The 16,742-nt window shown below is 41.4% G+C and overlaps 1 protein-coding gene across 2 annotated transcripts in view; it reads left to right on the plus strand.

Annotated features, from left to right (window-relative positions):
• Wwc3 (WWC family member 3) overlaps window positions 1-16,742 on the plus strand; it is a 103,969-nt gene that overhangs the window by 70,255 nt on the left and 16,972 nt on the right. For both annotated transcript variants that reach the window (XM_005074154.4, XM_021229552.2), the window contains exons 8-11: window positions 715-788; window positions 6,907-7,149; window positions 12,052-12,141; window positions 12,838-13,400. In XM_005074154.4, the coding sequence (XP_005074211.2) occupies window positions 715-788; window positions 6,907-7,149; window positions 12,052-12,141; window positions 12,838-13,400 (970 nt within the window). The remainder of the gene's footprint in view (window positions 1-714; window positions 789-6,906; window positions 7,150-12,051; window positions 12,142-12,837; window positions 13,401-16,742) is intronic.

A 16,742-nucleotide genomic window follows, 5' to 3' on the forward strand; every position in this document is an offset into this window, starting at 1 on the left:
CATTTATTTTTTCTCACTATGTCCATGCAGGATTGGTTCCCAAGCCCCATGGGATACCAGAATCCACAAATGATTATGTCCCGTATGTCAGGTGGCATGCTATTTGCACAGACTCCCACATACTTCCTCCTGTTCACTTCAGAACATCTCTAGGTGGTGTATAATACCTGATGTGATATGGGTAGTATTATACTCTTATAGTTTAAGAGAAAAATGTCTGTTCATATTCACTACAGATGCAACCATTGGGAACTTTATATTTTTTAGCCCATGGTTGGTTAAGTCTACAACGTTGAAGTCACAAATAAGGAGGGCTGGCCATGTTTTGTATTAAATGTGGAATTTGAGAATCTATAGTGCAAAATAGGGGTGAATGTTTTGCCTTTGTGTCAGCTTACAGTAAGTAATTGCCTGTTAACTGAAACATAATACATTGTTATTTGCAATGATACAATAGGTGTGTGTGTGTGTGTGTGTGTGTGTCTTGTTTTAAAAAAAATAATACCAGTTTTAGGAAGCAGAAGTCCTCTCAGCCCTCACCAGCCAGGGGTGGTAGCAGAGTATTACTTCTAGTGTTCCTTCTAGGCCTTTGAAAACTACCTTGTAAATAATATTCTTGGGTTTTTCCCCAAAAGTTTAAGTTAATTTTCTACTTTGAAGACATGTTTTTAATATTCTTTCTATTCCTTTTTTTGTTCCTCGTGTTCTGGAAAGTTTCTCTTTGATGATAAAACAAGACTTGTAGACCGTGTCAGACTTAACTGGCAGTATGAAGAAGCCCGAAAAAGGTAAGCAGGACACTTTTACAGCCTGGCCTTCTGCTTGCTTATTTTCTTCCTCAGAAAAAGGTCGAACATGTTTCTAGTGTCTGAGTGCCCACATTTTATCAAAGAGCAATGCATGAGATAGAGAAGAATGGTCCTTTTTTATTCTTTATATCTTCTTAATACACCTGGTGAACTTTCAAGTGCTCTTAATATGTGAAATTCTCAGTATTTAAAGTTAAGATTATGTGAAGCTACAAGACACTTCTATAACTTTCTCTATCACACCAAATACTTGGGAACTTCCTCCCTGTCCTCACTCTTTTCCAACCTACACAGAGTATCAATCCATCAGACCAGTGGAAGCAAACTGTTTTGTCTTTCACACACATTGGTATTAATCACTTAGATTGATACAGAAAGCTATCCATCTTACCATGAAAAGCAGTTTTGTCCTGATAGGGCAGGAGGTGATAGCAGTATCTGTTAGAGTTCATTTGTTGGAGACAAGTGACATCATTTGTTTTGATCTATATTGTACCTTACTTGTCTTCTGCAAACTTGGCATTTATCAGGATCTGTGCCTTGGGTTTGTCTTTCCTTACTCCACCCCTCCCTCCAGTTTTCTACAGAACATTGTCCATATCTTGCACAGCACAGTATTGTTGCCTAAACCAAAACCTACTTCTCTTTACTGGGAATCATCACACCAGCTCTCCCAGGACTTTTCATGGTGGACTTGTGGTTGGCATTGAATGTCTTAAGTTCATCGGCCAGTGCTGGCTACCTCCCTTGTCATACGCTTCATTTTGCATGCATTCTTTCATGATAACTTTGGGTGCTTGTGGGGGCGATTGTTTCTTCTGACCAGGCCTCTGCTCCTTCGTGCCTGTTTCGAAGTGGGACTGCAAAGTGTGGGTGCTGGAATTTGCTGTGCTGTATTAAACACAGAAAATAGATTATTGCTACACTTATGACCATAATAGTTATGTGTTTTTGTGACATTTACCAAACATAGCAAGTGACTTCTTTGTTCTAGGAGTTCTGTCAGGACATACCAAGTCACCTTTTAGATGTTGAAGTAATACATTTGGGCAAAAAGTTGAGAATTTAAGATTATTTATTGGGTAGACACTGCATTTATTCATTACTTTTGCATCAAAGTATTGTTTCACAGTTGCTAGAACCCTGTTAAGATGTTTACTATAACTGCTTAGAAGAATCCAGGGCCCAGCACTTCTGCCTTAGCAGCACATAAGAGGCTTCTCAGAAATGAAAGGCCAACAGGATTCTGTATGAATGATGAGTTTAAGCATCTCAAGTTGGGCAGGGATGTTCTTAAATGATCCAAAGATGCCTAGGCATACCTTAGCTTAATCAAGTTCACAATACAAAATAACCCTTATACATATCTACTGCAGAATCACTTGTGTTTTGCCAGTTCTAAAAGGGGGAGAAGGTGATGCTTTTACACATTTTGAAGAAGAATTTCCATGAGTGTATAGAATTGAGGTTGTTTTAAATAAATATAAAATTATCAAAAATGCAGAGTTCTGGACAATGAGGGGTTTTATTTGTGCTCAGATTTAAAGGAGGTCCCTAGGAGTGGAACTTACTCCACGTGATAGTGTGAGAATTCTCGAGAATTAGCTGACCAAACTACCACTGTCAAGAGTACCTTTTTGGTATTTCAACCCTGGGTTGAAATGTCCCAAGAGGGCTGCTTTTACCTTTCCTTCCTGTAATGACTCTTTGGATTCCCAAGGCAGGCCTTATGAGAGGAATATTTTCACATGGCTGGCTTAAAATTTTTGGAATTTTTTTGAAATTGGAAGAACAAGTCTTCTTGAAGCAATCCTTATGACGCAGATGGCTCTGTATTTTTAACCTAAGAGGACTTGGTCCAGAAGGGTGCACAAGTTGTAGCCATTTCCATGGGAACATTTGGCTTAGATGGGAACAAAACATGTGGTGCATCCAGGTCCTATGACTTTAGTATTGCTGTCAGGATTGGTTCTGGTGTTTGTTGGTTGTCAGGATTTATTCGTACTATGATTCCGGTTGAATTTGATGAGTCACTTGGATTTACCCCTCCTTTTCTCAAGTAGTTTTGTATATGGATTTGACAAGTAAATAAAAGTATGTTTGCCACTTTAGCTTCATCTTTTTCATTTGAGTGAAGATATTAAGTTAAAGACTTGCTGCTTTTCATTTTGTAAAGTTTCTTTCTGAAGGTTTGTCCTTCTCAAGGGGAGAAAATGTAAGCTAGTGTAGCTAAGCGACATGATAGGACAACTGCCATAAGTTGGCATCGTGGCAGGTTGGATCGATCTGTTATGACTTGTCTCTGTCAAGTGGGGGGACAGGTTTCCGGAAGTTCTGTTTGCTATTCCAGAAAGTCACAGGATCTTAGGAACATGGGAAATTATACAACAGATTGAAAATTTTAGGTATGATTTGGTATTGTTCCTGACGTACTTCAAACATTTTTAATACTAAAAGTACATTATTCCTAGAAAATGCAAACAATTAAAGATTTCCCCACGAACTGTGAAGATCTGAGTAGCTTCTGTATTAGACCTGCTCAGGGAACAGAACTTAGAAATCACGTAATAAATATGAAACCTAAAGTGAGATTTTGCTTTCATTTCTTCACCATCAGGGTATGGGAAAACATGTGTTTTAAAGCGCTTAAAGACATTTGTGAAAGATTATATGTAGACTATAAGATGTTTTACCTATAAAAAAAGATGCACTCAATAAAGCACATAGTGGATCTGTACAAAAAAAAAAAGGAAGAAAATCCTTCTGAATTTTATGTGGCTTTTAGGGCTCTTTAAAACTGCACTTGGAAATTTATTGTTTGTTTGTTGTTTGTTTGTTTATTTTGAAACCTTCATCATGGCCTTGCTTTTCAAGTGATGAATTTCATTGAAATGATTCTTCAAAGAAAAGCCTTTCTGGAAATTGCTTTTCCTTTAATGCTCAGAATTGGAATGATGACCCTCCACGGAATGGGCCTTCGAGTAGTGGATAAGCTATTTAGCACAGATCTAGAAGAAGGTGCACAGACCTTGGCACATCTGTGTTTTGCCTCAGGCAGGAAATCTGCTTCCTCATGGAAACCTCCAGTAGTAAGGATGCTCCCTGCCTGTGGCTCTATTCCAGGGCCTTAGCCCAAGGCGTGCTACTGAAAGGCCAAGTAACTATGCTAGTGGTCATTTGTTGGGGGAATCCTTCCTTCTCATGCTTTCGGCTTCTAGAAGAGACAGACCACAGACAAATGTGCCTCTTTTGACCTGGCTGAAGGGGTCTCAAAAGTCCACATCTAGAGTATGGTCATGAAGAAGGGGATTGCCTTTTCCAACTTGTCACTATTCTAGATTCTGAGGTTGCTTGAAAAGCAACTTACAAGCATCTTCATTGTTGTGAGGCCAGAATTAACAAAGCAATGTGCTTAAGCATGGAAATGCTTGCCTAGTTTTCAGCATGACCCAAACAACTTTTCCAGATGGGTTGCAAGAAATCATCCTCATCCGGATCTTGTTTCTGCTGGAGAGGTTGGCCCTTCCTAGCACATTTTTCCTGTGAGCTATGAAAAGTTATAGTACATGGTTTGACTTTGGCTGCTCTACTGTTTCATTATGCTTGAAGTGAGCACGCTCTTTGAAACTTTCCCTGTGCTTCTCCTCCTTCTTCCAATAGTTAAGCTTTTCTGCTCATTGATTTTTCGAGATAGTGAGACTCCCTTGAGAATTTCCTGAGACGATTAGAATTATCTGGAACTGGGTTTTTTTTGCCACCCTCAGCAAGTTGAATCCTTGTAGATACCAGCTAGTATAGAGCTGCCAGTCTTAATGGAGTCTCGATCAGTTTGTATTGAAACCAGAGGAAATTCAGACTGCTCAGGTGGTGTGGGGTGGGGTGGTATATAGCTTAGTGATAAGAGGTTACTTAACATATATGCTGTCCAGGAGATGGCTGTAGAATCTCTGTCTCTGTCTCTGTCTGTCTGTCTGTCTGTCTGTCTGTCTGTCTGTCTGTCTGTCTGTCTGTCTGTCTCTCTCTCTCTCTCACACACACACACAGACTCATATGACAAAAAGTTCTCTAAGTAGTCAAAAGGAGTGCTTTTGTGAATGTGTCTTTTTGTATCAGAAGTGTGACAGATGTGGTTAGTTTTAGCTTAGCTTAGATAAGCTTTCCTAAGAGGCAGATAAACTGAAATAAAAATCTGCTGTGAGAACATAGCCAGATTTTCTCATTAGTATTCAAGTCTTTTATATTTAGTCTTTTCCTTTCTCTCAGAATGTAGTAGATTGTTCTAGAAATTTTATTTTATGTCTAATTCGCCACTGGAATACTTATGGTCCTGCTCTGTGTGTTTTTCTTGGGATTCAGTTATATATTACTGCCATAAATTTTTAATCCCACTAATTAGACATAGGTGGATACTTAAGCCCTGCTTAGTTGCGTCTGACATTACTTTTTTCAGTGACATGATTTGGCCTCATTTCCCAGTACATTTTTCAGGATATTAGTTTTAAGTTAGAAAACAACTTGTCTAATAAAACTACTTAAGCACAAGTAGGGTTTTTTTTTTACCTTTCTGGAGAACTGGGCTTGAGGAAACTGCATACACTTAAACTTTAGCCTGTAGACTCTTTTCTTCCTGGGATCATGATTTTGGGTTGGTTCTGTATCTGGAGAAGGAGTTCTGTCCAATTCTCCAGCCTTCCTGAGTTCCTGTGCACATATCGAGATCAGACAGCCTCATGTGGCACAGGGCTGGGCCACAGTTTATTTAATGCATGTGGTAACTCCAGTCGATTGGTGACATCTACATAGAGCTCAGGTTTGAGAAATATTGTGAGGGCTGGGCCCAGCAGGCAACAAGCCAGACACAGTTAGTGCCATGTGTCCTGGGCACAGGAGGTAGGCAGTCTCATGCGTGCTCCTGCCCTGCCTCTGCCATTCCCATTTTAGTGAAGAACAACATCCTGTCAGTGCCTGATGTAACTCCCTAAAGGTCAGTTAGCACCTTCCAGTCTGAGCAGAGGTGCAGAGGAGGAAGTGCTGAGAGTCCTGGCTGTTCAACTTGAGTGAGCAGCAGAAGAGCCCAGAGGGCTTGCCAAGACCCCAGCCTCATGGCGTAGGAGTCAGTAGATCTGGGCTTGGGCCTGATGGTTGCCTTTCTAACCGCTCCCAGGTGATCCTGAGGCGCCAGGCCTGAGGCTCCACTTTTATAATCACCGCCTTAAGGCTGTGTGGTGCCTGACAGTTAACGTGTTCTCACAGATTTCTGTCATCTCAATGAAGTCTTTGGATTTCATTTTTAGGCATGCGTGCCAAACTTCGTATTCCACAGCGCTGGGTTCACGTTGGGTCTAGCATTCATTCCTAGTTTTTTTCTTAAAGAACCCTTATCTAAAACATACTGCTCACACTTTTAAGTATGTTTTCAAAACATGAGCCATGTCTATTTTATTTAATCTGAATTCAACACCACTTCAGGGCACAAGAGATGAAATGTGTTTGCCAGGCAAGCACTTGGAAATTTAGGGCCAGGGAAGTGTTCAAGCACTCAGCTTTTGTTGAGTATTTGCCCCTCCTTACGGCACTTTTCAATCCCACCTGGCCAAGGGCTCTGGGGCAGGAAGGAACAGATGTGGAGCCTGGGGCCTCAGAGCTGTTCTTTCTGAAACATTCCTGATGGATGCATTTTCCTTCTGTTATTTTCGCAATGTGTCTGTTAGTGCTTACTCCTGGACGAGGGGGCAGAAAGGCAGAGGCGTCTCTCGGATGAAAGTTTAGATACTGATGGTGGGATAAGGAGACATAAGCAGCTTCCTTCCTCTCTGGATGAGGAGGGAACACAGAGTGTGGACACGTTCAGGACTGCTAGCCTTTTTGTCAATTCTTTGAAACAAGTACAATGTAATTATTGTCACCTCACAGTTCAGACTGCTGCAGTGCTTTCATGATCCCTCATTTCCAAATGCTATTAAGTTGAAAGTCAGAGCAATTATCTCAGCATTCATTTAACCCAGTGAATGTATGGAGTCAGCGATGGTGAAGAAAATGTGCCCATATCAGGTTTTCTGTTCATTCCTATCTCTTCCTGCCCTTCTCTCTGTCTCAGAGTCTCCAGTATTCAGCAGCAGCTGGCTCAGCTGGCTAACGAGTCATGGCCGGGCATGGCTGAAGCCGACAGGGACCGGCTGCAGCTCATCAAAGAAAAGGAGGCCCTGCTTCAGGAGCTGCAGCTCATTATTCAGCAGCGGAGTTCAGCAGAAGACGTGGCCCGTCTGGAAGAGGAAAGGAGGCGCCTGGAGGAGGAGATCCAACGTGCTCGGGCCACATCTGCACAGGGCGCCACGGAAAGGTATGTGGCTTTCCAGGATTTGGGGGGCAACGGGTAACATTTACAGAAATGAGCCAAACTAGAATCACTAAACGGATGACTTGTATATGGTTTGAGGATGTTCTTAATTGATACAGGCTGAACAGTCCTTGAGTAAAATGCTTGAGCCTAGAAATGGTTTCAGTTTTGGCATGTTTTATTTTATTTAAAGACTTTTATGAAATGTTATTTATTTTGTGTATGTGTGTATATGAATGAATGTGAGTGAGTACCACAGTATTAGTATGAAGGTCCCAGGACAATTGGCAGCAGTCAGTTCTTCTTCTCTAATGAGGGTCCTGGGGATCGAACCCAGGTCACCAGGCTTGGCAGCAGATGCCTTTTTACCCACTGAACCATCTCACTGGCCCCAGAGTATGTTATTTTTCTATTTTGTTATTTTTACATGTTTGGTTAACACTTTATTCATCAAACTCCAGCACCTAGAGTCCTTTCTTCTCTCTGTTCTTCCTTTCTTTTTTCTCTCTTTATTCCTTTTCTCCTTTCTTTGTTTATTTCTTCTTTCATTGTTACAGACAAAGCTTGCCTCCAACTTGCTGTGTAGCTAAGTTTAGCCTTGCATTACTGATCATCCTACCTCTACCACTCAGGTCCTGGCAGGCATGATGTTGGTTTTGGGGTGTGTGTGTGTGTGTGTGTGTGTGTGTGTGTGTGTGTGTGTGTGTGTGTGTGTGTGTGTTTTAATGCTTCAGTATTTTTGTAGATTCACTTCTGTGATTTTCTAATCTGAAAATCTAAAATTGGAAATGCTCCAAAATCCTAAATCTTTACATTCTGCATCCATTCAGATTTGGGACTCCCAGATCAGGGGTATTCCACTTTCCCTGAGAACAGTGGCTGTCTGGCATGTTTCCTTACAGAATATGTGGGAAGTGGAATCATGTGCCTTCTGTGCCATGAGAGGTGCCAGCTGCATCCCAAGGTTCCTGGTGCCAACTCAGAACTGGGACATGACAGCCAGGTGTGATGGCTCACACCTGTATTCCCAGCACTTAGAGGTGGGATAATTGTCTTGGTTTTGAGATCTGCTTAGGGACATGGTGAGTTTCAGAGGTGGTTAGTGGGCTACAGAGTAACATGTTATCTCCACAAAAAAGAGAAAGAAACATAAAGAAGTGGTGGAGGGCATGGGTAGAGAGGGAAAAAGGAGAAGCATCATTTACACTGTTCTCCTTCTGGTGTGGGTGCTTGGGGCTTCTGCCTGTGTTTGCAGAGCAGTTCCGGTGTAGGATCGGAGGCAACTTCAGGAAGATGGGGGGGGGGAGCCTCTGTTGCCTGGGGGGAACTGCTCCCTGTAGCATTGTGGGTGTCTCCTTTTTGCTTTTATCTTCAACTTTGATTTCTAGCCAGGGAAGCCAGCTCTTTCTTTTGCAGTAGGAAGTCTGCAGCCTTTTGTGAGTCCGTTTCTGAATGTGCCTCTCCTCGGTTACTCTTGAGACTCTTTCAAGCACAAGACACGTGAAGCCTGTGTCTTTTGTATTCTCTGGTGCCAAGTTGTTCAGCCTTTCATCATGGGCCACGTCTCCTGGTTTCCATTTGCTGCCTGTGATTGGGGAGTGTGCCGAAGGCTTGGTCTGCTTTCCACATTTAACAGCTGTCAGTGGTTTATCTGTGGCTATCTGCCGAGCTTTAGGGACCCCCATTTGTTAATTTACTGGCTTGCTCCAATTCAGTTTATTGACATAACCCTGAATTGTATTGTCCTGAACATTATCTACATAGTGTCATAGAGTTTAAGTAATCAGAATTACTTGACCTGTGCTGATACATATAATGACAATTTCATTGTGACCTTTTTATTTTACTTTTTGTTTGTCTGTCTGTTTGTTTTGAGACAGGGTGTCACTATGTAGCTCTGACTATATATACTCTCCATGTAGATCAGGCTGGTCTCCAACTCAGAGACCCACCTGCCTCTGAATACAGAGGTTAAAGGCGTGCACTGCTACACTCACTTTCACTGTGACTTCTGACTGTTCTTCATATTGCCTAGCAATCTTGATGTTTCGATGCTCGTTGTTAATCTTTAGGATAGATGAATGGCCTGCGGGCACTTGGGGTGCAGAGCTCATTGGCAGCATCGGAAGGAAGAAGTAGGGTTTGGAGAGTTCAGCTTAGCCTACTAATGAGAAGAATGAATTTTAATTGGCCCGAGCGTGCCATACCTTCTCACTCCAAACCTAGAGCTGGGTCTGAATCTCAAAGAAAACAATGCTGCTGAACTTTTCTTTTGTTCTCTTCGGCTTCTGTGCTTTCTTAGTTAAGCATTAACTTTTTTTCAACCTTGGTATTCTCTTTTATATGTTCTGGATTGGAGGACCTAGAGTTCCTGTTGGTGGATTTGGCCTACAAATGGAGCCTGCCTCCTCAGAATCTCTACCTACACACCCTTGACAGTGGCTTCCCTCCCAATGTGAAGTGCAGCATTTGCCAGTCCTGTGGGCACAGGGTACACATCTATAGAACCCTCTGGGAACAATGTTAGCTCCAATGTCTGGGACCAAGGAATAAAACAGCAGCTTGTGGTCTCTTGTGGGACCAGCTTGGGTAGTTAGTTCTAGGACAAAAGCCCTCAATCAGAGCTGAATAGATCCAAGTGAATTTCCTGATCTGATAGAAAATGACCTTAATTCCAGGAGAACATACAGGCTTGTTAAGTACCTATCTCCTTTGCACTTTGTATCAACTGCTGAGTGTAAGATGAGGCCAGATACCCCAAAGGGTTTCTGCAGCTGTTGACAGCTTCTGTAAAGTGGATACTGGGTATATTTCTTAGTGTCACTTCCCACCAGTTTAGCTGTGGGGTCTCATGGTAGGCAGTTTCTTGTAGGACAATCTGTAGTTAGACCCACAGTGGAGGTGGAACAAAGGGACTGACTAAGGCTAGCTTCTTCTGGCTAAGTTGGGGTAGTGAAATGACCAGGACCCAATCTTTGCCTGTCTCAACTCCAAAGCCATTCATGAAGACGGTTATGGATAGAAAGCCCAATGAGAGAACATAATTGACGCTCACTTTCTTTTACTCTTACTCCATTTTCTGGAAAAGAAACTAAAGATGAAGCCGGGCGTTGGTGGCGCACACCTTTAATCCCAGCACTCGGGAGGCAGAGGCAGGAGGATCTCTGTGAGTTCGAGGCCAGCCTGGTCTACAGAGTGAGTTCCAGGACAGCCTCCAAAGCCACAGAGAAACCTTGTCTCGAAAAACCAAAAAAAAAAAAAAAAAAAACTAAAGATGAGAATTTGGTGCCTTTTCCATTGCTAAGCCTTAGGTAGGAAGGACTCCAAATTTTGGAAATGTTTTGTGATAAAAAGATGCCCTCTTTCTTGTCACATATTAACAACAGAATAAGAACGCTGGGAAGTAGAAACACTGGAGCCTGGTAAATTGTCCCACCTTTAGGTTCATGCTGATGACCAAGCTTTGAACTTACATAGCCAAGGCAAGTTACTTTCATTCCATGAGTATTTGTTTTCTCATCTGTTAAGTGGGATAGAATCAAATGACCAACAGGAAATGAAGTGTGGCATGATTCCAAGTGTTAAGGACATTGTCCTTTCTTATGGACTAATACAAGACTTCTAAATATATTAAAACATTTCACCCAAGAGAGCATTGTGTTGCTAATGTTTTCTTTGAACAAATAATAAAATGTTTTCCTTCAAAATTATGGGTAAGTAGAATCTTAAAACTATTGCATTAAAAAGCTCTTCTCAAGTTGTTGGTTCCCAGAATTCCTTCCATTGTTAATATTACTAAGGACTACCAAAGAGCTCATACTGGTTTTTGTCTGTCAATAATTAATGATTTAGCAATGAGTTTGACATTATTGACATTATTACTTGATAACAAGGCCACATTAGAAATAAAAGTTTTATGGCTGATAATGTTTTTGAACTTAAAAAAAGAAAATAGTACTCTAACATTTTTATAATAAACTTTTAAACATCTGGTTTTCTAGAAGGCAGTTGCTAGAGCATTTGGCCTGTTTGTGGTGAACACATGAAGATTTTTCTGCTCACAGATATGTAATAAAGAGGGGGATATTTTAGAATCTCTGACAGTGATTCCCCTAGGGTCTGTAGACCATACTTAGAACATAATTGGGTTTAATGTATGTTATCCAGCTTTAAAATGTGTTGTGCAATGAATGGCTTCAGTTACGAAGATGTTTGAATCGGTGGGAAATGTTATAGGGCATGTTTTACTGTAATGTCAATGGAACTTTACATAGTTTTTGCCTAAGAGGGCCTAGGATGAAGAAGTTGGATTTTCTGTAAGGAATCCCAGCAAATTAATGCATGCTGTGCACTTGAGCCAAATTTGTAGTGTAGTGTCCTTTTATTCTGTCTGTTCTTCTACCCATTTACCCTGTCGTCCATCACTCACCTTAATCACCCATTAATATGCCCATTCACACACTTGCCTGTCCATCGATCTGCCTTTCCACTTGTCTACTTACCTGTTCACGAGTTTATCTCTTCATCCATCCATAGACTAACTTACTATTCCTTTCATTCACTTGCTCCCACCATAAGACAAAATCTTTTATTATGTTGGCATTTATAATGTATGCCTTATAAGTCACTTAATCATTACAACCTGAATTATTTATGGGGCATTTATAACTGAATTTCCCCTCTGTCTTTTTTCTCTCCCCTCTCCCTCACTCCTCTCTTTCCCTTCCTCCCTCCTCTCCTTTGCCTCTACTTCTTCATATAGTGGTGGGGATGGAATCCAGGTCCGTAGGCATGCAGGGAAAATGTATCATTGAACTGCATTCCTAACCTATAACTGAATTTCTTGTAATAATAAGAATTTCCCTGCCTTTTAGACCCAGCAAATGACTATTTTTGTATCTATAGGATTCTACTTCAGGAAAAAAGAAATTGTCTGCTTATGCAGCTGGAAGAAGCTACACGTTTAACATCATATCTCCAGTCCCAGTTAAAGAGGTAAACTAATTTTGAAGGGAAACGTATGCTTAGTAATTTTATTACTACATTTCAGACATGTATTATATTACAGTGACACATGCTAAAACTTCATAGTTTCTTTTAGCTTTGATTTTCTACTGCTAGTAATTGGAACCTGAAGTGGCATTTAACAGAGTAGAAAAGTAGATATGTTTTGTTTTGTACATAACTTGCTAACATACAACTCAGATAAAATAAGGAGAGCCAAATGTGGTTTCAGAATAAGTAAGTGTGGCCTTAGTATGGTTGCACACACCTGTAATTCTATCACGTGAAAGGCTGAGGCAGGAGGGTATGGAGCTCAGTTATGAAGCCAAGTTTATTAAAGGAATGTATAATTTACCATTCAGCTATGCACACTTTTATTATGGGGCTTTCTGTAAAAAGCAACATCTGGATGGCAGCTCCCCTTGTCAAGCCCTTACTGTGTTATGAAACAGGATGAAGGGCTTTGGACGAATGACATTATCAGTTATTTCACCGACTCAGGAAGGAGTCTGCTATTGTGCACTGAGTGTCAATCAAAAGAGATAAGCAAACTCTGCTCAGTTGCTCTCAAGCTAAGGACTGCTTTCTTGTTGCTTCAGTTCTTCCCTGAGGCTCCAGCCCAGGAACCATGTGGTGGGTAGTGGGAGCAGCATGTGTTTTTCTGATACAATGGCTCTTTCGTTTCAGCCTGTCTGCCAGTACCCTGACTGTGTCCTCTGGGAGCAGCCGTGGCTCCCTCGCCTCCAGTAGGGGCTCACTGGCTTCCAGCCGTGGCTCCCTCAGCTCCATCAGCTTCACGGACATCTACGGCCTCCCACAGTATGAGAAGGCTGATGCTGAGTGTGGCCAGCTTCTGCGCTTTGATTTGATCCCCTTTGATTCCTTGGGGCGTGATGTCCCCTTCACAGACCCACAGAGCCACTCGGGCTTCCACAAGCAGAGGAGGTCTCTTGATACACCCCAGTCTCTGGCCTCACTGTCCTCTCGCTCCTCCTTATCCTCTCTGTCACCCCCCAGCTCTCCCTTAGACACACCCTTCCTCCCAGCTTCGAGGGACTCCCCTCTGGCACAGATGACTGACAGCTTTGAGGTGCCAGGCCTGGGAACCCTGGACAGACTGCGGTCACAGGCCTCTACTCTAGGAGATGAAGATTTGCAGGGAACTGTAACACTTCAGCCACATGGAATCTCTGTGGATGGGGAAGGACCCCGAGAGCGGGGATCTCAACTCGTGGCTCCCACTAGTGGAAGTAAGTGGTGATGGGAAGAAAGGCCTGAATTTCTGGCGGTGGGGGAGGGGGGGTAGGGATTTTGTCTGTGGCTTTGAGACTGGTGACTTTTCAGTTGCTGGTCAGCTATTAGTTTTAAAATGTTGATATGGCTAGGAAGAGCCCAGATCTTCATTCATCTTTCCTGTCTGTGTCAGAAAAACTTGACATTGATGAAGTTGTAATGAGCTCATTTATGGAATGTACTTAATTGTTGAAAAGTAACGTTAAGATCTGTGTAGTCTTATCCATAGGCATTCATATTCGAACACAAAGAGTTAGTAGGAGCTCAGTGCACTCAGCAGGGCATGTGCTAAGATTGAGTTTTCTGTGCTAAGATTGAGTTTTCTGTGTATGTAATCGTGCATTTGACTGCATTCTGGTAGAAACATCTACTTCCTCTGTCACAAAGACTTCTCTCTTTAGCCACATACCCTTGTTCCTAAGTATATGATTCTATCAAATGTGGAACTAATTCTGATTGTGCCATTTCAGAAGACATTCCAGTTAGCACCCAATCATTTCTCTGTTGTTCTCTGTATGGAGGACCGCCAGACTATACAGGACTCTTCATTTACTCAGTTGTGTTAGTTCAACCCCCTATTGATACTACAATGCTGTTTGAGAAACTATTGACTACTGTAATGTAACAGCAAGAACAAGGTTTCCTGTACCTGAAGTTCAGCCCATGTAGTCAACCTTCATTTACACAGCAAAAATATTCTAGACATTCACTTAGGCAAGCCCTAGATAATTTAATAGCATGGTGGTTCTTTCTTCCCTGCCCTGAGGGAAATCTGGCAATGTCTGGAGAAACACCTGTCTCTCACAAATTGGCAGAGAGTACACTTTTGGTACATAGTGGATTGAGGCCAGGGAAGTTTCTAAACCTCCCATAATGCATAGCTTAGCCTCTACAACAGGAAAAATGGTTTAGTCCAAATTGTCAGTAGTGGGAGGTTGAGAATCCTGAGAAACATTGTTCTGACTGTGTATCCAACAGATTGTCACAAATAAAACCGGAATACAGAAGTAATGTGGTGTAGTGGAAATGGCTTTAAACAAGCAGTCTGCAGGCCACGTTTCTGTACCCTGTCATGTGACCTCTACTTCTGTGACCTTCCTTGAATTGTCCCATATTTCTTGCCCTCAAGCAAGATAATGTTTATGGTTTCTTCCATTTGCCACCATTTTTGTTATCTTAGAGATAAATGAATTGATAGAAAAAATCTTTTCCTAGTATTTACATGTTTACTTGGAGATCATTATGTTATTGGTTGCCCCTTGGTTTTTGACTTCTGTTACTTTGGTGTGTTCCCCTACATTTGCAAACATACTTGTATGTCCCTAGATACATGTTTCTGTGACTCACACATTCAGGTAACTTATTCTTTTTGTTCTTTACAATTACAGGTTCATCACTCCATGCTTATTCCTCTCAACAGAAATTAAACAATGATAGAATTCTATACACGTCTTGATTAAACTCATCTTTCTTCTATTCTTCCCCCCTTCTTACTAAGTTCTCTTTAAAGGTTGAATTTCAAGAATATTTTGTTATGCAGAAAGTCTACATGAGGACCCTCTGGGCCAGGGCAAAGACAGGTTTGGAGGGAGAAGAGCTGAATTAACTTCTGGTTCTGGTTTCCTTTTTTTTTCTCATTTGATTTCTCATTCTATGTCATTGTTATGTACCAACAATTTAGAATGAAAGGGCTTTGCTCCATTCACATTTAGATACTGCCACCTGGTGGTAGATTCTTGGATGACACTGTCATTTGACTTGTATCATTAGGAATTTGGAAATAATTGACAGAATCAGTTCCTGGGGTCCTGCTAGATACTCCCATGTTCCTGAACGGGTAAACTTATTTCAAGTCTGAACACATAGGAACTCCTTGCCTTCCTGTGTGATTTGGCAACTCTGCATTCTAGAGTTGTCATAGCACTCAAGCAACGCTTATCAGATTCCCCTCATCCTATCATCTGGTGATGCCCAGGGTCATGTACTTTCCTCCAATTTTCAGACTTGCTCTGTAAAATCTAAGTTTGGCTTCAGGCAAGCTTTAGTAAGATAAAATTTTACTAAGATAAAATCTAAATTGTCCAAACTAGAAGGCAGTGATTTTTTCCCCCTTTATACCTTAAGGCAGTCAGATGGGCAGGTGGCAAGAGTAGACTGTAATTTTGAACATTTTTTACATTTTTGCTATAGTTTTGTCCTTCCTGGATTTTTTTAAGTTAAGTGTATCCTGATTTTGAAATGCTTTATTGTTTTTATCTACTGGTTAGGATATGCTGACAAAATCCATAAAGTTCTTTAGAGTTTGCTTGTCTATTCGTTGATGATTATTAGCTGGAATCTTATAGTTTTCACTCTGATTTTTTATCTCTTCTTATGCTGCTCCACAGAAATGTTTACTGTAAGTGGCCTTGGTATGTCTCCTTGTCCCCCTTTGTTGCTCAGGCTGCAGGCACAACTTTTGCAATAACATCATGCTTAGGATGGCTGGGGTTTGTACCTTATTGATTGTCATTATCATTATTTCACAGCTATTATTCATAGCAATCATGTAACAATTTTTCTAAAAGCTTTCAACATTTATTTCCTTATGTAGTTTTTTTTTCCTCCAAAATTTAATAGCATTCATTATTTAAGTATGTCAGCAGGCAGCTTTGGCTATGATGTGATTTTCAGTTTTTTCCCCCTTTTTTATCAAGCAGTGTTTATTATGTTCCTTGGTTTGAGTATCTGTCTAATGTTCCTTGGTTTGAGTATCTGTCTGTCTTCAATAAGGAAAGAACAGTGTGGGTTTTTTGTATGTATGTTTGTTTGTTTTGGTTTTGTTTCTAAATGAGTGGGTAGAAGACTTCTTTCTATCCCCTGCTTCATTGGCTCTACTTCTCTTCTTGAGGTCCTAGAGTTTTGAGTATGCAGTGTGGAAGATGCTCTGTCTTTTTTAACTCAGGGAACCTGGTGAAGTTATTCCCTGTTGCTCTGTAAATTCAGAGCTTTCAGTCACCATCCTCTGAAGGGACTCCCATTGTAATGGGGAGAGAACTACTTTGGTTAGATTTGTACGATGGGGTCGGACTATGGAAGTGGGAGGATTGTTACCTAGCACTGTTTCCTCAAAGGGATTTCAAAGTGTGTGGAGGAAGCATGTCTGGTGGGTGTCAGGTTAGCGAGTGAAAACAGGCATTGGTTTCACTTGTAGAAATCTGTAATATAGAGGCTCAGATACCAGGAGATTCCATATGTAGTCGGGACTGGGGACATTTCATGGGACTGGGACGAAGACAAGAGCAGGGCTTCAGAGATCT

The sequence above is a fragment of the Mesocricetus auratus genome, unplaced genomic scaffold, assembly GCF_017639785.1.
Source record: "Mesocricetus auratus isolate SY011 unplaced genomic scaffold, BCM_Maur_2.0 Super-Scaffold_100003, whole genome shotgun sequence".
Taxonomy (NCBI): Eukaryota; Metazoa; Chordata; class Mammalia; order Rodentia; family Cricetidae; genus Mesocricetus; species Mesocricetus auratus.